This window comes from Carlito syrichta, unplaced genomic scaffold (assembly GCF_000164805.1).
Source record: "Carlito syrichta isolate Samal-C Ts95f unplaced genomic scaffold, Tarsius_syrichta-2.0.1 Scaffold115575, whole genome shotgun sequence".
Classification (NCBI taxonomy): domain Eukaryota; kingdom Metazoa; phylum Chordata; class Mammalia; order Primates; family Tarsiidae; genus Carlito; species Carlito syrichta.
Genome location: NW_007059671.1, coordinates 12,421 through 36,724, shown reverse-complemented (window position 1 = coordinate 36,724; position 24,304 = coordinate 12,421). Strand labels below are relative to the sequence as shown.

Genomic DNA, 24,304 nt, shown 5'->3' with positions numbered 1-24,304 from the left:
GGCGGGAGGGTGGGCGTGGCCGGGGCGGCGGGACGCGACCCACCTTGAACACCTGGGGCTTGTGGATCAGCCCCATGAGCGACAGGAAGCCCCCGTAGGACCAGCCGTGGATGGCGACGCGGCTGAGGTCTATGAACCCGTACTTCTCGGCCACGAACTGCAGGCCCTCCACCTGGTCCTCAATCTCCACCTGGCCCTGGGGGTGAGCCGGCACCTCTCAGTGGCTCCTCCCAGCGCCCGAGTCCCACCCCGGCCCTGGCAGCGCCTCTCCCTGTCTCTGGAAGCCACTGTCCCTCTGGGCCCCCCGGCCCTGGACAGGTGGCTCTGTGGCAAGTGACGTTAATGTCCCTAGATGAAGAAACCCTACTTTACAGAGGCCATGAGGACGAAAGCGGAGCATCCCGGCACGTGCTAGGGCTCACACAGCAGCTGGTGCCACCCATCACCATCACCACCAATACAGCTGAGTATCTGTGGCCCCCAAATTCATGCAGGGGTCCTGCTATGGCCTCCAGGAGGCAGCTAAGCCATGGGGGCCCCCACCCTCACAATAGGGATTAGGCTCCCTCACAATGGGGCCTGTTGGAGGGGACAGAGCTGGTGCCCCACCCCCCGAGGATGCAGCCACAAGGCACCATCTTGGAAGCAGGGCCGCCCCCACCGGACACCAGCCCTGCCAGCACCTCGGTCTGGGGCTTTCTGCCCCCGGAACAGTGAGAAATACATTTCTGTTCTTGGTAAGTTTCCTGGCATGGGACGACGGCCACCACCATCACCTGTAGCATCACTTCCCTGGCCACCTGCCCCTGTCCGCCACAGCCCTTAGGACTTCCTGTGACCCGGCCTGCACTGCGCAGCTGTATCTGTGCTCAGGCGCCAGGTGTGACGGATGGACAGACGCCTGCATCCCCATGGGGCGAGCTCAGAGTGGAGCAGCAAAGTGGACCCCCCGGCTTCGAACGGCCTGTCCCCTACGCCCACGCCGCCTGCCAGCACTGCCCTCTGTGGGTGCCCCGGAGCCACTAGAAGTTACCATTTGGTTCTTCAGGGCCCCCTCGAACCGGAGTCCCCGCTGACACGAGCCCCGGCCGTCGATCACAACCACAGCGTAGCCCAAGGACGCCAGCGTGTTGAGCCGCAGGTACTTGATGCCCTTGAAGGAGTTATTCACCAGCTGCACCTGCAGGTGGTGAGGGGGGCGGGGCGGTGTGGGCCGGTGGAGGTGCGGCAGGACGGCTGGGCAGTGCCAGCTGCTGGTGGGATGGGGGCGGGGCAAGAGGGCCTTAAAGGCCTTTGCACAAGGCTGTGGGCAGCCCTGAAGGCTCCAGACACTTGGGGAGTGACGAGGGCACACAGGGCCCCCGTGCACTGGGGCTGTGCTTGGGGCACACTTGGGAGGGAAGGCCCCACTGGGCTCCCTGCCAGGTGTCTTCCCTGGGTCCTGTGGGCCCTGGGCCAGATCCTTCCCTGGGTGGGGCTATCCCGGGGACTGCAGGGTATGAGCAGAGTCCCTGGCGTCCGCCTTCTCCATGCCAGGAGCACTCCCAGTTGCGACACCACGCACGTCCCCAGACATTGCCAAGAGAGCCCCTTCCCCCGCCTGACAGAGGCGTACCTGCCAATCTGCCCCCTGGTACCGACCCCTGCTCAGGGAACGGGGCCCAGGGAGGAGCACTTCTGGCCCAGGCTGGTGACCAGGGGCCTTCCCAGAGGGGCAAGGCAGAGTCGGCAGCCCAAGGGGAGGGAGGCCGTCCGGGAGGCAGGAGAACTCAGCGTGGTCGTGACGGAGCAGGCGCGACCCAGGCGGCCCCTCTGCCCTCGCCCGGGTCCCGAGGGGCAGACCAGACACCCACCTGAGGGCCTCCATACACGAAGAGGACGGTGGGATGCTTCTTCCCTGGCTGCACCGCGTGCGGCTTGTAGATCATGCCGTAGAGCTGCACGTCGGTGCGCGTGTGGAAGTGGAAGATCTCAGGGGGCACGTAATCTGGGGGGCAGCCTGCAGAGACAGAGTGCTGGGCTTGCAGGGAGCCCCAGCCGGTGGCAACCTTGCTGCAAGCCTCAGAGGGGCACCCCTCTTCTCTGGGGCTTCCCACGGTTGACGTCAGAATCGGGGGCCAGAGAGGCTTGAGGCGGCAGACGCAGAGCTCGGGGGCACAGACAGCCCAGGAGTTCCCTGGCAGAAGCCGGCGCCCCTCCCGCTGCCCTCCTGGCCCCGCCCCCGGCTCCCCAGGAGGGAGGCTCAGGTGCAGGTTGGCAGCCCAAGGCCTGCTGACCTCCAACGGAGGACGACACTGCTGGGACTCTTTTTTTTGAAGTTGGAGTTTCACTCTGTCGCCCAGGCTGAAGCGCAGTGGTAAGCTCATCTCATGGCCACCGCAGCCTCTACCTGCTGGGCTCAGGCAATCCTTCCGCCTCAGCCTTCCAAGTAGTTGGAACTACAGGCGTTCGGCTAGTTTTTTGATTTATTGCAGAGTCGAGGTCTCACCAAGTTGCCCAGGCTGGTCTCGAATCCGTGGGCTCAGGCAATCCTCTCGCCTCCACCTCCCAAAGTGCTGGGATTACAGGCGTGAGCCACCATGCCCGGCTACAACCTAACTTTATGTCTGCTTCTCATGGACTTCTAGGGTCACTGCTCTGTTTCAAGCAACAGTGGCTGCCCACGTGTGGAGGGGGTCAAGAGCTTTCTTCAGAAATGCTTGCTCGGATACACTTGGGAGGGAAGGCCCCACTGGGCCTTGGGTGTATCTATTTACAGAAAGACAGGGAAAGGGAAGGCAGTCAGGGTCTGCAGATATGTCCTTTGAAGGGCCAGGTCGTAGTGTTTTCAGCTCTGTGTGTCTGTGTCATCTGTTAGAAGCACTAAAGTGGCCACGCGCCATGTGACTGAGTGGGCCTGGCCAGATGCGGCTGTGGTTTGCCAACTTTGAGCCCGGGCCCGGCCCGGATCAGTTTTGGGAAATGCTGTCCTCATCTCCCCAGAGCACCCGAGTTCTGCTCCCTGCCCCCGCCACCGCTGGGCTGGGTGTCTTGGCAAGCCCCTCCCTGGCCTCAGCTTGCTCATCTGCAAAGCCAGGGTCCACGTCTCTGAGGAGTGAGCTCACGGGGAGGAGGCCTCGGATCTGCTTCTGCTCCAGGGCTGGCGGCACCACAAAATGTTTATCAGCCCACAGGACTCCCACAGGTGCCATGATTCTCGTTTTCTAGAATGTTCTAGAAACCCACCCACATGGGCCAGGGTAGGTTGTTCCTTTTACTGAATGATCCCTGGCCACCTGGGAATGTGCCCAGTGTTGAGTCTTTTGCTCTAGGCACCTTGTATTATTTCATAAAGAGGCATTTCAGAGCCAGAACTGGAAGCCAGGGTTCCCCCATACAGGATCCTGGCTGACCTCCCGGCACTCAAGCAAACCGCCACCCACCTCCTTTCCCCACGGCCCTCTCGTGACTGACCCTACGGCAGCCTTGGCAGGTCTGCTCTGAGCAGGCACTACTGTGGGCGGTGGCTCTGGGTGCAGGGTGCCTGGGGGGACGGCAGAGTGAGGGGCCCGAGAACCACGGCAGGGCTTGAGCTGGCTCGAGGGACTGGGAGCCCATCTGCCCTTGTCCAGGTGTTGGCCTGCCGCCTTCCCCCTGGCCCAGGAGCTCCTGAGGGAGGACAGGGCTGTGTCCCGTGGCCACCCGACAGATGCTGGAGTCCCTGCCGGATCCCCGCATGGCACGGCCCTTTCCTGCAGCTCAGCGCCCACAGACGTGGAGGCCACTGGCTGTGTTCTATGACAAGTCCTCGGGCCCTCGGGAAGGCCCGGGGGCCAGGGCAGGCCCAGCTGACTGGCTCAGGGCGCTGCCTCTGGCCCCAGCAGGGCTCGCCCATGCGGGGCAGCTGGGCTATGTCCCACCTTACAGAGGGGCAAGCCGAGGCTCTCGGGAAGGGCGGGGGTACTCACTGGCAGCCTCCATCATGCTGGCCCAGAAGCGGGGCTGCTTGTGCAGGGGGTCGTCGTCAGGGCCGCTCAGCTTGTAGACGTGCACACAGGGTGGCGTGTTCACGCTGCTGTAGTGGCTGACGAACATGTCGAAGTTCTGCAGGTGGGGCGGGCGATGCTGAGCACCGAGGGGCACCGAGCACCACGCGACACTGCGGTGTCCCCGCCCGTGCCCGCGTCGCTTCCCTCCCCCACTCCGACCCCTCTGTCCACGCCTTCGCCGCCTGAGTCCTAGCCCTCATGGACGATGGGCCATGTCCCCTCTGCTCGCTTCTGTGACCCCAGGGCCCTGACAGGCCTGTCCGTGTGAGGCGGGCACTGCTGCCGAGCCCAGCTGCCTGGCCTGCACACCTCGCTGGTTCTGCAGTTGGCAAACTGCTGCTCTCACTGCGGGCCAGGGGTGGCCCTCTGCACGGCTGCTGCCTCATGTTCTAGACTGTTCCAAGAGGCCAAGAGCCACAGCCCTTCCCACAGAGTGGCAGCACCCAGGCTGCGGGCACCACGGTCAGGGACGTCACGCCCTTCAGGGACATCACGCCCTTCCCTGCTGTCAGGGACGTCACGCCCTTCCCTGCTGGGCCTGGGAGGCAGGGGGGTCCTGCCCATCCCTGGGCAGCTGTGAGGAAGACTGTGGCGGGGATGGGGCCCACCTGGCTCATTGAGCAGCTGTGGGAGAAACCGGGCGTGGTGAGGCGCACGACCTCCCCGGGGGACTCGTAGCTGGCCACGTAGAGGTGGTGCTCCAGCGGCGTGTCCTTGGTGCCCTGGAAGTACACCAGCTTGGTCTCCTCGTTGACCCAGATCTGCAGGGAACAGGGGTCCTCGCGACAGGCCCAGACCCAGCCAGGTTTCTCAAGCCTTCCTGTCCCTCGGCAGCCCCGCCCCGCGATCTGGGACGGGGACTTGCCCCACCCAGGCCTGGCTTGAGCAGGAGGGGAACCGCCCAGGTTGGGCTGAGCTGAAGGGATGTGGTGCCGGCAGGCCAACTCTGGGCTTGAGCCAGGACGGAGGCTGGGGGCCCCGGCAGGCCTGGCCTGGGCAGCCGCCTTGGGTCCAGGCACTCACGCTCACAAGTGCCAGGGCCCCACCGCCCACAGCCAGCCCCATTGTGGTTCTTGAATGCGGTGCCCAGGGGGGCGGGACCCTCCTGCTTGAAGGCCCCGCAGGCTCCTTCCACACGCGCTTGGATGCCAACAGTCTCAGAGACAAATGCAGTATAGAGGTGCGACCTTGACCAGGGCTCGAAAAGGAGCCAGGAGGGGCAGACCCTGGGTCAGAGGACCTGCTCTCGCCCCCAGTGTGGGTGGAAGGCACTGCTTGTGCCCGGCCTGATGGCCATCAGAAGCAGCAGAGGCCTGGGATGACCAGAGGCCCCAAGAAAGGAGACAAGGACAAGGAGCCTACCGGGTGGGGGATGGCGGGACACAGGCTTGCAGAGGCTTGAACAGGGCTCATGTGTGCAGCAGGGATGCCCTCCCCGACCTGGCAGGGCAGAGGCCAGGCCCCTCGAAAGGGCATGCCCTTTGACCTAGGAATTATGCTCCTGGAAACCCATTCTAAGGAATTCACCTGAAAGGGTTTTTTAAGCTTTGAAAGTGGTAATGATTTCAACGTGCAAAAAAGACAGGCCTGGTTCCATTATTACAGCACAACTCTCCTGTGGCCAAGGAAAACCCTGTTTTGTTTTGTTTTGTTTTGTTTTTTAAAGCGATACAGTCTCACTATGCTGCCCAGGCTGGTTTCAAACTCCTGGGTTCAAACAATCCTTCTACCTTAGCCTCCCAAAGTGCCAGGATTATAGGCATGAGCCACCCACCGGGCATGACTAATATCCTATTTTTGAAAAAAGCCCACACACCCCTAAATCAACAATGGTATGTATTCCTCACGGGGACCGTCGGTGGAAAAGACAGCGGCGACTGCCTGAGGGGGAAGAGGCGTTGGGCAGGTGCGGTTCAGAGCGGCCTCTGATGAGGCTTGTCAGGAATGACTTGATTTTACAACACTGACATGTTTGTGTGACCCGTTCGTAGGCCAGGGTCCCAGAAACAGAGGTTGTTCTTGGAAAAGACACATCCACAGGTGGCATGTGCTGGTTTCATCACCAGGACAGGCTGGGAAGCTCTCTGCAGGTGTTGGGACCCCAGACAGGGCCTTCCTGGGCTGCCTCCCCGCACACAAGGCCCACGGAAGCACAGGGCCACAGATAAGACTTTGGAGGACATGCTTCCTCCTTCTCAACTTCTAAAATGCTTCTGCTCACATTTTTCTCAACTCCAGGATAAGAAGATACAGCGTGTGAGCGGCAAACATCCAGACGACACAGAAGGTTCTACCAGCGGCTTGTGGACAGCAGATGCCGTGCTGAGGGCTTCAGGTCATTTTGAAGTCGAGTCCTTGCAAGGTGTGTGGGTGAGATTGTGCCCCCTAGAGGATGCCCTCTAGGGGACCTCCTGCCACGGAGGGGGTGGAGGCCAGGGACTCTGCTCGGCAGCCTGCAGCGCCCAGGGAATGACCCAGCCTTGGTGTCCACAGCGCCCGGAGGAGAGACCCTGCCGTAAGAACAAAGCCTGAGAGCCACCTCATGTTCCCATTCTACGGATGCGGGTCTTGGACGGCACCCGCAGCACGGCAGCCTCAGCAGAGCCATGGTGAGCTGGTGGCCACCGCCCACCGCATCCCCTTCTGGGGCCCAGCCTCCCTCCCGGCACCTCATGCACAGAGACGCGGGGTGGGACAGTCAGCAAAGCCTCTGTGCTGCGCTTTCGCCGCTTTCTGTATCTCTGGGACCTCAGCACTGTCCTTCCCGGCTGTGTCGGCACCGAAGGCCCATCCGGCATGACCTCCACGTTGCCTGTGCTCACGAGTCACGTTTCCACGCATGTGTCTGCGTGCCCGTCTTGGGCGCTCTGGGACGACCTCGCAGGGTCAGATGAGAGGCACGTAGATGCCACAGCAGAGGCTGTCTCCGCGGCCCAGAGAGGCTGAGCCATCCTGCCCAGCTGTGCCTCTCACTGGCCCAGGCAGGGGCATGCCAGTGTCTCCACCTCCAGACTGTGAGGACGGCCGCCTGTGTCCTGCAGGCCTCTCCCAACGCCTGTCCTGCATGTTTACGTCTTTGGTCCAGGAGGCGTCTGTCCTGGGTCAAGAGGGTCCAGAAAGCTGATTCAGGAGGCCTGCTGTACAACTTGGGATTCTGTGGAGCTGGCTAGTGAAGACTCTGGGCAGATGCCAAGCCTGCAACGTGTGCGTGTCCACAACGGCGTCTGGGGAGGTGACGGCCTCTTCTGCAGGCGTACTTTGTGGTGGTGTGGTGTGGCTGGAAGCTGCGTGACAACTCCAGGGGTGGTGGGCGTGTTCTGACTACCTGCACTCTGGTAGGAGAGGCGCCTTCTGGTGGCTCCAGCCTGTCATCCCAGCACCTTGGGAGGCTGAGGTGAGGGGACTGCCTGAGCCCAGGGGTTCGAGAACAGCCTGAGCAACTTGGTGAGACCTCATCTCTACAATAAATTAAAAAACTAGCCGGGCATGGTAGCATGTGCCTGTAGTTCCAGCTACTTGGAAGGCTGAGGTGGAAGGATTGCCAGAGCCCAGCAGGTTGACACTGGTGGCCCTGAGTGTGCCACTGCACCCCAGCCTGGGTGACGGAGTGAGACTCCAAGCCAAAAAAAAAAAAAAAAGAAGAGGCAGTTTCACAGAGTGAAAGGAAGCGGACAGAACCCCAGGTGGGTGGGGATCAGGCTGGGCCCTGCCCTGGCATCCTACGGCCCAGCCAACTGCCCTGGGTGGGGATGGGCACTGAGTCGCAGTGTCCAGGAGGGCCCAGCTTCTCTCCAGCTGTTAGCCACAACCTGGCCTGGCGCTGAGGCCATGTGGAGGGTCAGATCAGAGCAGGCAGAAGGGGAGAAGAGAGGCCACAGGCCTGCGGGGGGCACATGTGCACCCATGTGACATGCGCAACACGTGTGTGCGCACACGTGTGCCCACGTGACGTGCGTGTGTGAGGGACAGGGAAGAGCTGGGAGGAGATAGTACCTTGGAGCCGTGCCTTGCCAGAACCTCCCACTCGCCGCTGGTCAGCGCAATCTCCTCCTTAATGGGGCACTTAAATTCATCTGGAAGTACGGAAAGGAAGAAGGTGAAGGGACCCAGGAGGTGACGCAGGCACCCACAGGCACCCAGGCCAGATTCCCCTGAGCAGACCCCCAGCAGCCACTGCATCCCTGGCTGGCAGCAAACTCGGACATCAGCAGGGCCACAGGACTGGATCCCGCCACGTGGACCGCAGGTCCAGCGCTTCCAGGAAAACCAGAACTCTGGGTTTGTATCAGAACCCCCCCATTTTAGAACCCTTTGAAGGCCACACAGCATTCGGGGGGTGGCATGGAGTACAGAGGAGCCACCCCAGCAGGACAGGCTGGGATCGTGCAGGGAGAGGCTGGCTGGGACAGAGACGCAGGGTTTGGTGACAGCTTTCTGGGAGAAAGGAAACCCTGCTTCTGCGTTTTCCCCTGGTCAATGACGGCACTGCCCAGTTGTATGCTGGCATGGGCGGACACACGAGGCTGTCAGCGGGCAGTGGCTGACCTCCTCAGCCTTCCAGGTCTAGAGCGCCTGCTGTTGATCTCGGAGACGGATGGCTCAGAAGGAACAGACAGAAGCCTCTCCTGGTGGACCTAAGCTCTGGTGGACCACTTGAGGTGGCAAAACTTCAGCGTGTGGAAAGGGGGCTCCCACCGGCCCCATGACGAGGGTCTAGCCTGAGTGCCGGATCTGGCGCCGCTTGGTCTCACTGCCTCGCCCTGTAGCCACCATCCAGGAGACGCGTGGTGCACGCAGGGGCCCCGACGCAGGCCCGAGTGGGGTGCTGGGAAGCCCTGTGCCCACAATGACGGCCAAAGTCACCTGAACGCACGCGGCAGCCTGGAGGGTCCATGCCCTGGCTGAGCAGAAGCTGTTGTGGGCTCCAATCCATGATCATGGGGCCTGGTGGTGGCGTTCAGAGCCATCTCAACGGAGGAGGAAGGAGGCCCCGAGCGGAGTCCGAGACAGGGTGGGGCGGCCGATGGAGAGAACGCCGGCAGGTGGAGGATGCGCCCACCGGGGACGGCTCAGTCTGGGATGGCCGCATCTGACCCCACGGGAGGACCGCACTGCCGCCCGGGCAGGGGTCACGTCTCCATCTGTGCCTCACTCAGCTCCTCGGAACTTTGTGGCATCGCCTTTCCCTGGCGTCTTCGCCCAGCTCCTGCACACCCTTGGCTTTGGCTGCCTCGGGCAGGTGGGTGGGCCCTGCCTCCACGCTGTGGGCTCACCTGGGCATGTCCCGGGGGGCCGTGGGGTCACGCCTGGGACGTGTGGGTGTTCTAACTGAGGGTGCTGCTGGCACGAAGTGGGGGAGCCCAGGGCGCTGCTCACGCCCTGCATGCCCAGGGCGGGCCACTCAGAACGACCTGGCCTTGAGTTCGCAGGCTGGGAAGCCCCACTCCCAGCTTGAAGAGCACCGGCTCAGCTCTGACCACACGGTCTCCCCCCAGATGCGTCCCCTGGAGCCCAGTCCCGCCGTGGGTCCATCCCGCCCTGAGCTCTGGGCACGTACGCACGGACACACACACACACCCCAAAACACGCCCAGCCCAAACTCGGACTCCTCTCCTTAACGGGCCCTCTCGGAGTCTGTCACACCAGAGAACATTCTGGCGTCCACGCTGCTTCCTCAGGCCCTCACACATTCTTTGGCAAGTGTGTCAGCTCAGCCATCAGAGCACACCCTGAACCAGATCCATGGGGACAGCTCAGCCACCGCCACCGCCACCACTGCAGCCCTCATCCTGTCACCTCTCCTCGCCCCTCAGCCTGCGCACCACAGGCAACCAGAGGAATCCTTGTAAACCAGTGTGAGAACGCTGACTTCCTGCTGCCCCCAGGGCTAGCCCCCTGCGGCCCACCATAACCCGCCCTGTCCCCTCCTGCCCTCCCCTCCTCGTCTTCCCTCTGCTCCAGGCATGGCCCTGCCCCAGGGCCTTTGCACAGGCTGTGCCCTCTGCCTGGAGTGCGCCGGGTGACCCTCACCGCCTCCTACAGGTCCCGTGCCACAGCAAGCAATTCGGAGACGCCCTCCTGACCCCTTGTTCTAGAACGCAAGCGCTCCCTCTAGCCCCTCACCCTACTGCATTTCCTTCTGCCATGCTCCTCACGCCAGAGATGGCATCTTTCACTGTGTTTGGATCGTTGGCTGGCTCCCCTACTAGAACATTCCACGAGACAGGGTTTTCTTTTCGGCTTTTTGAGTGGCGTCTCACTCCGCTGCCCAGGCTGAACTGCAGCGGCGTGACTGTGGCTGCCAGAGCCTTCACCTTCAGGGCGCGGGCGATCCTCCCTCCTCAGCCTCCTGTGTTTCTGGGACTACAGGGACGTACCACCACGCCCGGCTAGTCGTTTATTTTTTGTAGAGACAAGGTCTTGCTATGTTACCCAGGCTGGTCTCGAACTCCTGGTCTCAAGCAACCCTCCCGCCTCGGCCTCCCAAGGTACTGGGACTGCAAGCATGAGTACAGCATCCAGCCTCTCTTCTTTTTTACGACTCTGTCCCTAGCACCTGCAGCAGAGGTCGGCAGCTTCTTCTACAAAGGGCCAGAGAATGAATATTGGTCGCTTTGCCAGACAGTTTCCCTTGAGGCTACTCAACTTGGCAGCTGGGGCAGAAAAGCAGCCGGGGACCTGTTTATGAGTGGGCGTGGCCTTGTGCCGGTCACACCTTCTTTATGGAAACAGCTGGCGTCCAGACTTGACCTGCGGGCTGTACTATGCCAACCTCAGTTGTGCAAGGGCCTGGCATGTAGTAGGTGCTCAGTAAATCCTGTTGCCTGCAGGTGGCTACTCCAACCCTGGTAGGTCCTGAGTGGCCTGCAGAGGGGGCGGCTTCCTACCCACCCTGTCCCCTCCCTGGGGCCGCACAGTCAGCAGGGCCCACGTTCACGGTCAGTGAACCAACGGCGTACTGAGCCCCAGTGTTGGGGCGTTCCAGCTCTGCTCACCTTCCCCGGGGCTGAGGGGCTCAGTCCAGTCATAGCCTTTGGCTTTCAGGACAGCCGTGACCCTGTACAGATGGCAGAAGCCGGTCTTGCACTCGTTGGCGCGGAGGAAGCAGAGCTCCTCCTGGCCCTCGGACTGGGGGAAGGGGTAGAAGATGTCGTGGACCTGCGGGGGGTGGGGGGGAGGACATTAGAAGGGGGTGACGAGGCTCGGTGCCGGCCAGTCCCCCCACCAGCCGCTGCTTCATGCAGGGGAAGGTCTGCCCGCCCCTTACGTTGATCCAGACGTGGGTGACCTCCTCGTATACCACATGTGGCTGGACGTGCCTGGGAACAGCTCGCGCCAAGACCAGCCGCTGCTCCTCGCTCTCGGGGGTTGGGATGAACAGGGCGGGGGGCAGGAGGACGAGCTGGAGCCGCTGCTGCGGCCGGTCCAGGAACATGGCCCAGGCGCTGGGGGTGCGGAGGGAGGGCGGGAGCCTCAGCGGCCTGCGGGTGGAGTGGCGCACAGCGTCCGCCCTCCTGGCCGGTGAGTCAGGGCTGGGCTTCCCCTGCCGGCGTCCCCTGCACTTGGCCAAGGGGCCCGCGCTCACGTGGGCGTCCTTCCTCACACAAGTTTAGAGGATAACAAGAAATTGTTAGAGCTTGACAATTTCTCCTCTGCATGGACTCATCGGCCCACGGTGCTATCCTTTACTTCCTATGCTGCTTTATATGGACGGTTTTTCATTTATTTTTAACTTTTTGGTACAGACAAGGTCTCACTATGTTGCCCAGGCTGGTCTCGAACTCCTGACCCCAAGTGATCCTCCTGCCTCGGCCTCCCAAGAGCTGGGATTACAAGCGTGAGCCACCATGCCTGGCTGTAAGCAGACACTTCTTTTTCCATAAAACAGGGCCAGACACTAAATATTTTCAACTTTGTGGGCCACAGTGCCTCTCACAGCTACTTAACTCCAACACTATAGCAAAACAGTCACCAACGATGACTGTAAACAGATGATCATGGCAATGCCCCAATAAAGCTGTAATTACAGTCACTGAAATGCGAATTTCATGACCATTTCCATTTTTTTAAAAAGACAGGGTCTCATTCTGGTACCCAGACTGGAGTGCAGCCGTGCAATCATAACTCATTGCAGCCTTGACCTCCTGGGCTCAAGTGATCCTCCCACCTCAGCCTCCCAAGTAGCTGGGACTAAAGGTGCATGTCACCATGCCCAGCTGAATTTTATATCATTTCCATGTGTGATAAAACATTCTCCTCGGGTTTTGCCCCTGCCCATTTAAAAAAATCATTCTGAGCTCAGGGAACATACGAACACAGGCAGCAGGCCCGACTGGCCACTGTGGCCTACAGCCCTGGTTCAGAAGGGGCTGGGGACATCTCTCCCTAACAGAGGCGAGGGGGCTGGGAGGCGAGTCCCAGGTAGTACTGCCACATCATGGCTTGGGGCGTCTCACCCCTGGGCCTCTGGCCACCCGAGATCACATCTGCAGGGCTGAGCCCCTTTGGGAAACTTGGTCACCATGTCCTGGGGGCACCAACGCCAGGACTGAGAATCCAGCTCGGGATCCCCTCTGGCTGGGGTTAGGGGGAACCTTTGGGAACAAGGGAGGCAGGGAGTGTGCCCTTTTCAGGAGGATGCGGCAAATGTGTGAGCAGATGGAGCCGCGGGCAAGGCTGATGGCGGTTCTGGGGCCCAGCCAGGTCCCACCCGCCCTCGACCCTGGGCCCCATCGGCAGACACTCACTATTTGCCGTCCCGGGTCCACCCCGCCCTGGCGATGTACTCCACCCTGGGGAACAGCGAGCTGAAGGGCTGCACCAGCTCCTTCTCCCGGGCCGAGACGATCTAGGGGGAAAGAAACGTGGTCACACCGGCCGAACAGTGAAGCCCCAGACTCACACCAGGGAGCCTGGACCCCCAGGGCCTCGGAACGTGGCCTCCTTTGGAAACAGGGAAGGTGGAGATGCACTGAGCTAAGAAGAGGTCGTGCTGGAGTGGGGCGGGCCTGACCCAACGTGACTGGTGTCCTCGTGAGAGGGGGAGGCATGGACACAGACACGCCCAGGAGACTGTCTTGTGCAGACACAGGGAGAAGATGGTCACCCACGCCAGGAGGGGCCTCAGGAGAAGCCGCCTGCCAACGTTCTGTTCTGTCATTTACTCTCCACGACCCTGAGACAGCACCTGCTGTCTAAGCACTCAGGTGGGGGCTCTTGGCCATGGCAGCACCCCCGCTGTGCCTGACACCAAAGTCTCTGGTCTGTGCTATCCCTTAGAGTCAGGTGGCCTCTGGACCCAGGGTTTCCTCGAGCCTGGTGGGCTGGTGTGGCCTCCACAGGGGGGACAGAGGTTCTGCCCATGGAGGGGGGCGGGACCTGGGGCTCGAGCAACAGAGTGGGTCACCAGCCTCACATCCTCAAGCTCCCGGGTGTGACTGGCATCACCCACACCCGCCTCAGGACCCTGCAAGTGCAAGAAGGTGAAGAGCCACGGAGAACAGCCTGGTGGGTGGTTTCATGAAGGTCACCAGCAAAGTCACTTAGGGCAGATCTGCTTAAAACCCGCTGGAATGTTCCAGTCGAGAGTGCAAAAGGAAGCTGGGTGCAGTGGCTCACGCCTGCAATCCCAGCACTTTGGGAGGCTGAGGCAGGAGAACTGTTTGAGCCTGAGAGTTCGAGACTAGCCTGGGCAACACAGCAAGACCCCATCTCTAAAAAATTTTTTTAAATTAGCCTGGGCCAGGCGTGGTGGCTCACGCCTATAATCCCAGCACTTCGGTAGGCCAAGGTGAGAAGACTGCCTGAGTTCAGGGGTTCGAGACCAGCCTGGGCAACTTGGCAAGACGATATGGCTACAATAAATAAATAAATAAATAAAGCCAGGCTCAGTGGCTCAGCCTGTAATCCCGCACCTTCGGGAGGCTGAGGTGAGTGGACTGTCTGAGCCCGCGGGTTCGAGACTCACCTGGGCAACTTGGCAAGACCTCATCTCTACAATAAATCAAAAATCAGCTGGGCGTGGTAGCGCGCGCCTGTAGTTCCAGCTACTTGGAAGGCTGAGGCGGAAGGATCGCTGGAGCCCAGCAGGCTGAGGTTGCGGTGGCCGGGAGTGGCCACTGCACTCCAGTCTGGGTGACAGAGTGAAACTCCAACTCAAAAAAATAAATAAATAAATAAATAAATAAATTAGCTGGGCATGGTGGCGGGTGCCTGTAGTTCCAGCTACTTGGAAGCCTGAGGTTGCGGTGGCTGTGAGCGTACCACTGCACTCCAGCCTGGGCGACAAGGTGAGACTCTGACTCAAAAGAAAAAAAATTAACCTGGCATGGTGGTGCACATCTGCAGTCCCAGCTAATTGGGAGGCGAACGCAGAAGGATAGCCTGAGCCCAGCAGGTCGAGGCTGCAGTGAGTTGTAATCATGCCACTGATCTCCAGTCTGGGTGACAGAGTTAGACCCCCCCCAACTCAAAAAAAAAAAAGAGTACAACAGAGATCTGGTGAGGGCCTAACTGTGTCAAAAACAAAGCCTAGCCCCTCAAGCTATGAAAATAGGTGTCTTATCTTCCACACTTCCCTGGAATACATATGCAAATGCACACGAGGGCCTGGCTAACCCAAGCTCTCGTCTTCTAAGGTAGGGCCAGGGCCTCTCTGGATGCCTGGCATCCCCGGGGTTGATGTCCTCTCTGCCCTGCCTCTCTGGTCCAGGCCTTCTGTGAACCGTCCTCTAACTTGATGTTGCTTAACTTCACCAGCCCCCGTGGCCTGTGGCATTGACAGCCTCCCAAGAGCCTCGCCTCACAGGGCTGTCAGAGGGCCCAGGGAAGGCAGGGCCTGACGGCTGGGAGGATGTGCCAGGCTGGCAATGGGTGGTTGAAGGGTGGGGAGAGGGAAGCAAGATCACAGGGGTTTGCTGCCAGTGGAGGTGTCACTTTGGGGCAGTGACACTTCTTGCTGCCTGACACTGTCTCACGGCGGTGGGGTCCTTTGGGATGACCCCTTGGCACTCATTGCCGATGGGGCAGCAGAGAGATGAGTCTGGAACGCTGCCCAGCCCGCCACAGAAGACGGGTCCAGCGAAGCGACGAGGGAGGGTCTGCCCAATGCCAGGCGGGGATGCCCTGCCTGGGCTGAGGCATCTGTCCCACGGCTTCTCATCCCGGAAGCCCGGGGAGGGGAGTCCTGGACCTGCCCTCACCTCCCTCCTCGGGAAGCCTGCAGCCCTCTCATCCCCGGGTGACCACTGAAGCTCGTTCATGACCGTGGCCATTGCCTGGGGCTCACAGCCCCTGGGAAGCAGGTGAGGCCCAGTGTACCACACCTACATCACAGACAGAGGTTGAGGCACAGGGAATGCCCACGGCCAGGCAGACGGGGGGCAGCGCTGGGCCCCAGCTGGGCTCAGGAGTGCGCCTGCATCTGGGCCCGTGTCCAGGAGGAAGGAGAGGGGCCTGCCTCCCCGGCTCCTCCCACTTCATCCAGAAGCTTCTCCAGGACGCCGGGCCCCTTACCTTGCCCTGACTGTCCGTCTGGAACTCGGCCAGCTTCAAGGTGATCTTGGGATTCTTGCTGCCTGCAAAAATGGAAGCGTGCTGAGCACTGGCATGGATCGCCTGTGTGGGGCCAGGGCCACGGGAACACCCGGAGAGGTGGAACAGCCCGTGAGGCTACGGGAGAGACCAGGTGGTCCGCCTGTGTCCACAGGCATATCCCCCTCCCTGATGACGAGCCCTCAGGCGGGAACCACATCCCTAATGGTGACGTGGAGTTCAGCTTCAGTGTTCAAGACACAGGCCAGGCCCGGTGCCGGGAGCAGGGCTTGAGGATGACACAGACACAAGAAGATGCCATCCTCACACCTGGAGAGCCCTGCAGGGCTGCCAAGGTTGAGGCAGCACAATGAAACCACTGACGATGCACAGGCGCGGCAAGCACCCCACGTAACACAGAAGCTCGTGCTAGACGGCAGGGCTGAGCCCTTGGGAGAAGACGGCTGTAGGCTGGGGCTCCCCAAGAGGGCACAGCCCATAGTAGGGCAGAAACAGCTGACGTTTCCCAGTTAGAACTACGGCAAATCTCAACTCCAGCCCTTGCAGCTCTGGCGCCCTGAACAGGCGACATCTCTGAGCCTCAGTCTTCCCATCTGTCAAATGAGGGGGAAGAGACTGGCTTGGCCCATCTGCAGTCAGCGGGGATTGGAAATGTTACACAGAAGCTTCTATCCAGCACAGCACAGAGTATGTGCTCGTGAGACGTCAGCAATGACAACTGTCTTACAGACACCACAGAAACTGCAGACACAGGGCCTGAACACCAGATCCAGTCTGCGTGTGTGTTCTGTTTGGCTCAGGAGGCATTTAAAAACAATTCAAGGCCAGGCTCGGTGGCTCAGCCTGTCATCCCAGCACTTTGGGAGGCCGAGGTGAGGGGATTGCCTGAACCCACGGGTTCGAGGACAGGCTGAGCAACTTGGCGAGACCTTGTCTCTATAATAAATCAAAAAAATTAACTGGACATGGTAGCAAGCGCCTATAGTTCCGGCTACTTGGAAGGCTGAGGTGGAAGGATCGCCGGAGTCCAGCAGGTTGACGCTGAGGTGGCCGGGTGCATGCCACTGCGCTCCAGCCTGGGCAACGGAGTGAGACTCCAACTCAAAGAAAAAATTTTTTTGAGATGACTCCCTGGTGACAAGATTTCACGTGTAAGTTTGGATTTGTGACTTCTCTTGACAAGGTGGGCAAACTCAAGTCTGTGTTCTTCCAAGGTGACGAAGACTTTCCCCCACATCCTCCCCAGCTCCTCTGCCTTCAGGGCTCTAGGGCAGAACCTGGTTGCCTTTGACCCAGATGCTTTGCCTGGTTCCGAGGGATAACCGAGGAAGCCAGGACCACAGACAGGTGAGCAGGGGAATGACGGGAAGGCCTGGGAGCGGAGAGGCAAATGCTGTGTCCTGTGCAGCTGTACTGGGGTCAGCAAGCCACAGCACGAGGGTCAAAAACCATGTGCCTGCTTCAGTATGGCTAAAAATCTTTCTTGTGTTTTTAAATTAAAAAAAAAAAAAAATCACAAGAAACAAGTTTTAGCCAGGCGCGGTGGCTCACGCCTATCATCCCAGCACTTTGGGAGGCCAAGGCTAAAGGATTGCCTGAGCCCAGGGGTTTGAGACCAGTCTGGGCAACTTGGCGAGATTTCGTCTCTACAATAAATTTTTAAAAAATTAGCTGGGTGTGGTGGTGCACGCCTATATTCCAGCTACTTGGAAGGCTGAGGCAGAAGGATCACCTGAGCCCAGCGGGCAGAGGCTGGGGGGGCCATCATCATGCCCGCACTCCAGCCTGGGCGACAAAACAAATCGAAAACCAAAGAGTTGCATTTTGTCACATGCAACCTGCATTTGGATCCTCCTTTACGACTCAAGCTCAAGCTCAACAGCCCTCCAGGCACGCAGCCACGCCCAGCCAGTGCTTGCTGTGCTACAACTGCAGAGGCAGGCAGGGGACAGAGACTCTCCAGCCGGCAGCCTGACCGATCTCTGGGCTTACACTACATGAGGCCGGGGTTGGCCCGGAGAGGGGGGCATCGACCCAAGGGCAGGAAGCTCCTCCTGCATCCCCACAGGTGTCCAGGGCACACGCAGCCCCCAGCCGCCACCTGAAGGCCCAGCCTGCTGGTGCGGCCCCGCCTAGCCGGCACTCACCTGTCCTGGGGTAGCGGTAGGAGTCCGTCTTCCTCTCCTCCAGCGCGGGCGAGGACACATGGATGACCTCCACCTCAGACTCGTCGGCTTCCTCGTATAAGATGCGCAGTGTCTTGAGGCCCTCTGAACCTGGGGGGGCAGGGCGCTGAGGGTGCCAGAGGCCCTGCCACTGCCCTTCCCCCTGTGGCACGGGGGTCCTGTGCCCCCACGGCTGCACGGCCCGAATCGGGAGCGTGAGCTCTGGCATGCCCTAGACCTGACACCAGCCCCAACTCTCTGGGCCTCAGTTTCCCTACCTGTACAGAGAGAGGGAGAACAGGGCTGTTCCCAGCACGAATCAGCACAGGAGGTGGCCATGTGAGGTGTAACGGGCTGTATGGTATACTTCCCAGCATAACAGGGACAGTTCTCAAAGAGGTCCCTAGGTGCTGGTGTCGAGACTGCAGGGACTATTTTACGTGACAGGAGCAAAGAGCAGAAAAGTACATAGACTAATTCTGGTAGAGCTCTAGGTGGCCCAGGAAGGAGGATCGCTTGAGCCCAGGAGTTCAAGACCAGCCTGGCAACATGGTAAGACCCTGTATCTACAAAAATTAAAGAAATTAGCTGGGCATGGTGGTGCACACCTGTAGTCCCAGCTACTCAGGAGGCTGAGCTGGGAGAATTGCCTAATCCCAGGAGCTCAAAGCTGTGGTGAGCTGTCATGGTGCCACTGCGCTGCAGCCTGAGTGATGGAGTGCGACTGACTCAAAGGAAGAAAAGCAAAAACCAAAGCCCCACATGGGAAGGAACGCTTTTGAAGAACAGGAAGTGACCTACCTTCCCAGGAGGCCGTGGGGCACCACCAGTACCCGGTAAAGCGGTCAAACTCCTCCTGAATGACAAAGGTGGCTACACCTGCAGACTTGGGGTCATCCAGGACATTGGACAGACCTGGAGGGAGGGAACATATTTTGAGGTGAGCAGCGTGCTAACAGGTGGACAGCCAGGAGCTCTCAGGGAAGCACAGAGACAGGGCCTAGGCAGGACTTCCGAGTGCTGAATGGGGCCTTCCTCTGGGCGGGGCTGTCCTGCACTGCAGGGTGTGAGCAGTGCCTCCAGCTCTGGTCCCCCCCAGGCCAGGAGCACCCCCAGGTGTGCTGAGGGAAAGTGCCTCACTTTTAGGAAGCGGGGACCAGGGCCAGGGGACGGGGAGAACGGGATCTGTGGGTCTCTGGGCCATGGCTGGAGTCCCGGAGGTCTCTGGGGAGGGGTGAGGTCACGTCCGGCAAGCAGGGAGTGAGGGGAGCCCAGGAAACAGGTGAGCCTTAAGCCTGACTCTGATGGGTCGGGTGGCAGAGCGGAGGTGGGCAGGGTGGGGGAGTGCTACAGGGCGCAGCGGGCGCCCGTGGAGGGGCCAGGGAACAGTGGCCGGGCTGACGACCGCAGTGGAAAACCACAGACAAGGCTGGGGTTCCGTGGGACTGCTGGAAGGCCCCGGAAGGCCCACCCGGAGGGGGACCGGTGAGGACAGCATGCAGGAAGGTGTGGCCGCGGGGCCAAGCGGGGATGTGGCCGGGCCTTTCCGGAAGCTCGCCTGGCAGCCATGGCAGCCGCCCACGTATGCCGGCCAGGCCTGGCCCGAGGACCCACACGCCGGTCGGTCCCCTGGTGGCCTCACCCTGGTGGCAGAAGGTTAGCCGCCGCTCCTGGCCCGTCTCGACGTTGGCCACCCACAGGTCGCTGTTGTTGACAAAGGAGAAGAAGGCGGGGTCGGCGGGGCAGATCTTGGGGTCCATCCGGGGCCCCGAGCACTGGGTCTTGATCTCCAGCGGCTTCATGGGGGACACCTGGGGACAGAGAGGCGGGGCTCAGGGGGGAGGGGCCGCGAGCCGCCCGCACCCACGAGGCCCGCACCTCACCATGAAGCCGTTCCTGCCCCCGTCGCGGCAGTGGAAGAGGCTGTTGCTGGCCTGGAAGAGGAAGAGGCCGCTCTCGCTGTGGAAGTCGTAGGAGGTGATGCCAAAGACGCCCAGGCGCTTCCGCTCCCGCAGGAGCTCCTCCTCCCGTGAGTAGACCCCGTGGTGGGGCGTGGCCTGGGACACAGGAGACGGCAGTGCTCAGCGTGGAGGCCGAGCTCTGGGGCAGCAGTCCCGCGGCCTGCGCGCTTCCAGGGCACCCGCCTCGGCCTCGCCCGGTGGCTGGGGAGGCTGCACCAAGAGGGAGGCCGAGAGGGAGGCTGGAGGACTGGCTGACCCTCCCAGGTGGTAGCGGGGGGATTCCAGAGCTCACCAGAAGCTTCGTCACTTTTTTTTTTTTTTTTTTTTTTTTTTAGAGCTGGGTCTCGCTATGTTGCCCAAACTGGTCTCATAACCCCCAGGCCCAAGCAATCCTCCCACCTCAGCCTCTTGAATAGCTGGGACTGCAGGTGCCATCATGCCCAGCTAATTTCTTTCTCTCTCTCTCTCTTTTTTTTTTGCAGAGATGAGATCTTGCTGTGTTGGCCAGGCTGATCTCAAAACTCCTGGCCTCAAGCGATCCTCCTGCCTCAGTCTCCCAAAGTCCTGGGACTACAGGCATGAGGCACTGTGCCTGCCACACGCTTCCTCCCTTCTTTTTTTTTTTTTTGAGTTGGAGTCTCACTCCGTCGCCCAGACTGGAGTGCAGTGGCTCACTCCCGGCCACCGCAGCCTCGACCTGCTGGGCTCCAGCGATCCTTCCGCCTCCGCCTTCTGAGTAGCCGGAATTACAGGCACACACTACGTCGCCCGGCTGATTTTTTGATTTATTGTAGAAACAAGGTCTCCCCAAGTTGCCCGGGTGGGTCTCGAACCCACGGGCTCAGGCGATCCACTCGCCTCGGCCTCCCAAAGGGCTGGGATGACAGGCTGAGCACCGAGCCCCTTCCCCAAGGGATCTCTCCACAGCAGATGGTCCCTGGAGTGGTGGTCCTCTCGCCCTGCCACCAGAGCGCTCCCACTCAGTCCCCAGCACTAACCCTATACAGAGCCTCCCTGCCCTGTCCACGCCCTCTTCCCACCAAGAGCATTATCCAAACCTACCCAACACCAGCCATCCATACTTTCTGCAAAGGCACGTGTGTGTGCAAACCCAGGGTCACTGGGACACCCAAATGCCCACCCTGGGGGCTTGGGCAGCTGAACTGTCATGCACACCAGCAGCCATGGGAAAACACTGAAGACCATGTGGGAGAACATCACCGAGAGAAATGCTTTTCTTTTCTTTTTTTTTTTTTTTGAGTCCGAGTCTCACTCTGTTGCCCAGACTGGAGAGCAGTGGCTGCTCCCCGCCACTGCAACCTCGACCTGCTGGGCTCTGGCGATCCTTCCGCCTCAGCCTTCCAAGTAGCCGGAATTACAGACACGCGCCATCACGCCCGGCTGATTTTTTGATTTATTGTAGAGATGAGGTCTCGCTGCCCAGGCGGGTCTCAAACCCGCAGGCTCAGGCAATCCACTCACCTCAGCTTCCCAAAGGCACGGGATTACAGGCTGAGCCACCGAGCCCAGCTAGAGAAACGCTTTTCTTAACACAGAACTAAAAGCAAAGTTACCCCAACATAGTGAAGAAAGTGGCGTAAGTCGAGTTCGTCAGCTTGGGGACCCAAAGGGGAAGGCCAAGGTGAGGACTACTGAGCCAGCAGTGGAGGGACTGGGAGTATGACGTTGGGAGTGTAACATTCTCCATCCATCTTGGTATCTCTCTCTCTCTCTCTCTCTCACACACACACACACACACACACACACACACACACACACACACACACACACTCTCTCTCTCTCTCTCTCTCTCTCTCTCTCTCTCTCTCTCTCTCTCTCACTCTGCCACCCAGGCTGGAGCACAGAGGTGTGATCATAGTTCACTGCAGCCTTAAACTCCTTGGCTCAAGTGATCCCTCCACCTTGGCCTCCTGAATAGCTGGGACTATAGATGCACACCACCACGCCCAGGTAACTTTTTGATTTTTTTGTAGAGACGAGGTCTCTCTGTTGCCCAGGCTGGTCTCGAACACCTGGTTTCAAGTGATCCTCAGGCCTCGGCCTCCCAAAGTGCTGGGATTACAGGCATACGGCACCAAGCCCAGCCTGTTACATTATTTTGACCATTAAAAAGAAATAAAACGCCAGGCTTGGGGGCTCAGGTCTATGATCCCAGCACTTTGGGAGGCCGAGGCGAGAGGACTGCCTGAGCCCACGGGCTCAAGATCAGCTTGGGCAACTTGGCGAGACCTCGTCTCTGCAATAAATCAAGAAAATCAGCCGGGCATGGTGGCACATGCCTGTGGTTCCAGCTACTTAGAAGGCTGAGGTGGAAGGATCGCCTGAGCAAGCAGGTCGAGGCTGTGGTGGCTGTGAGCGTGCCACTGCACTTCAGCCTGGGCGACAGAGGGAGACTCCCACCTAAGAAAAAAAAGAAAACAACAACAAAAAGAAACAAAAACACACCAATGCAAAAGGCACCTTCCCCCCTCGGCCCTGTCCTCCCCAGACCAGAGTCGATTTGGGAGGAGATTAATTATTAGCCAGTCTCCAGGAAAGGCCTGGGGCCCTGCTCATTCCAAACCTTTGGTGACTCTGAGGGAAGAGATACTTCCGATAAGAGTGGAGGCAGGGCAGGGAGTCTCTGAAGATCTGCCTTCAAGGAACCCCAGGGCGAGGCCCTCTCTGGCAGGCCAGCCCCTGGGGCGGAGAGGATTAAGTGGCCCATGGAGTGGCCCTCAGCCACCTCCTCGACCTGGGAGGCCCGGCCCCAGCGCAGCTCACCTGGAAGTGATCCAGCATCTGCTTCCAGGACAGGAGCAGCAAAGCCTCCTTGCGGATCTTCTTGGGGATCTCAGAGTAGAGCAGCGAGTTTTCTCGGCTGCCGTAAGGCATTCCTGGGGGAGAGCAGGAGACAGGTGGGTGCCCTGGCGGATGGGAGATGGCCTCAGCCACGACCCTGGCTCCTGGCGACCAGGCCTCGCTGGCTCCCCCTGCTTCCAGGCCATTCCGCCAGGCTGCTTGCGGCACACTGCTCCCAGAAAGCCTGGGGTCCTGGGCGTGCGTACTTCAGCAGTAGGGTCTTCTGCCTCTGAACGTCTGTGCCAAATCCCATGGCTTCAACTACCGAAGAAACAGCACAGAGAACAAGAAAAGGGCAGTCCGAGATACCCTGCCTTCAAGAGGCTGGGCTCGGCTCTGAAAGGTCTTTCTTCATCTGGGCCCAGGCTCACGCCTGTCATCCCAGTCTTTGGGAGGCCGAGGCGGCAGGATGGCTTGAGCCCAGGAGTTTCACGCCAGCCTGGGCAACAGAGCAAGACCTCGTCTCTACAAAAAAAATTAAAAAATTAGCTGAATATGGTGGTGCACACCTGTAATCCCAGCTACTTGAGAGGCCGAGGCGGGAGGATCGCTGGAGCCAAGCAGGTCGAGGCTGCAGTGGCTGTGACTGTCCAACTGCACTCCAGCCCAGGAGACAGAGTGAGTCTCCAACTCAACAAAAAAAAGGGCTTTCTTCACCACAGGCTTTTTGCAAAGGCCAAGAATTAAATTAATCTAGGATTAGAGCGAAAAAGGAATTGAGAAATGTGTACCTCACCCCTCGTTTCTCAGCCTCGCCACTGGGAACACTCGGGGCTGGTGTACCCTCTGCGGCAGGGCGTCCCGGGGCACTGCAGCCCGTTGAGCGGTGCCCTCAGCCTTTACCTCTCCATGCCAGGAGCACCCCTGGTCGTGACGACCAACATGTTCCCAGACATCGCCCAGGGTCCCCTGCGGGGGACATCACCTGTAACTGTGAGCCACTGACTTAACCCAACCTTTCGCATAAAATGATGGCAGAGACAATAGCAGCCAAAGGGGATTATGTGGCTCACAGGAGGCGAGGGACCAAGTTTAGCACAGCGCATGTCACTCAGGCGTCGGCACATTTTACCAGCAAGACTTGGTTTTTCACATTCTCATGCCTCTGAGGCTGGGCTGGGGGGTCTCACTGTCAGAGCTGCTGTCGTGTTCTTAGTGGCAGATAAAATGACGGAGCACCTGGCACCTGGTCGTGTTTTAGCCTTAATGAACGACAGTGCAACTGTCACTAATAGAAAGGATGGCAGAAGCAGAATCTGTCACCAGGAGGTCTCGGTTTCCCCTCTCTGTGCAATAAGGCTGGGAGCCCAGGACAGGGCTCCTCTGAGCACAGAGCACACAGAAGGGCCCACGGTGGCCCACGCGTGTGACACGGCAGACCCACAGAGAGGGTGGTGCGCGGGCACCTCTGCCCCTCCTTCAATCTGAGCTTTTCCAGGAGGAAACTTGGTTGGGGCCGTGCTCTTTTCAGGACTTCCCCAAACTTGCTGGCATTTTTTTTTTTTTTTGAGTTGGAGTCTCACTCCGTGGCCCAGGCTAGATGCAGTGGCATGCTCACAGCCATCCCAGCAACGACATGCTGGGCTCCGGTGATCCTTCCACCTCAGCCTTCCAAATAGCCAGAACTACAGGCGTGCACTACCACAACCGGCTATTTTTTCTTTCTTGATTTATTATAGAGATGAGGTCTTGCCAAGTTGCCCAGGCTGTTCTTGAACCCATGGGCTCAGGCAAT

General features: G+C 59.9%; 1 protein-coding gene across 1 annotated transcript in view; it reads right to left on the bottom strand.

Moving 5' to 3' along the window:
* The window catches only part of DPP9 (dipeptidyl peptidase 9), a 39,331-nt gene that overhangs the window by 4,610 nt on the left and 10,417 nt on the right, over nucleotides 1-24,304 (bottom strand). The window contains exons 3-17 of the mRNA XM_008072385.1: nucleotides 22,492-22,604; nucleotides 19,630-19,803; nucleotides 19,389-19,557; nucleotides 18,548-18,661; nucleotides 17,729-17,857; nucleotides 15,543-15,604; nucleotides 12,776-12,876; nucleotides 11,296-11,473; nucleotides 11,024-11,186; nucleotides 8,022-8,101; nucleotides 4,637-4,789; nucleotides 3,948-4,083; nucleotides 1,854-1,999; nucleotides 1,034-1,180; nucleotides 44-196 (exon numbers count right to left, since the gene is read on the bottom strand). Coding sequence (XP_008070576.1) covers nucleotides 44-196; nucleotides 1,034-1,180; nucleotides 1,854-1,999; nucleotides 3,948-4,083; nucleotides 4,637-4,789; nucleotides 8,022-8,101; nucleotides 11,024-11,186; nucleotides 11,296-11,473; nucleotides 12,776-12,876; nucleotides 15,543-15,604; nucleotides 17,729-17,857; nucleotides 18,548-18,661; nucleotides 19,389-19,557; nucleotides 19,630-19,803; nucleotides 22,492-22,604 — 2,018 coding nt within the window. The remainder of the gene's footprint in view (nucleotides 1-43; nucleotides 197-1,033; nucleotides 1,181-1,853; nucleotides 2,000-3,947; nucleotides 4,084-4,636; nucleotides 4,790-8,021; nucleotides 8,102-11,023; nucleotides 11,187-11,295; nucleotides 11,474-12,775; nucleotides 12,877-15,542; nucleotides 15,605-17,728; nucleotides 17,858-18,547; nucleotides 18,662-19,388; nucleotides 19,558-19,629; nucleotides 19,804-22,491; nucleotides 22,605-24,304) is intronic.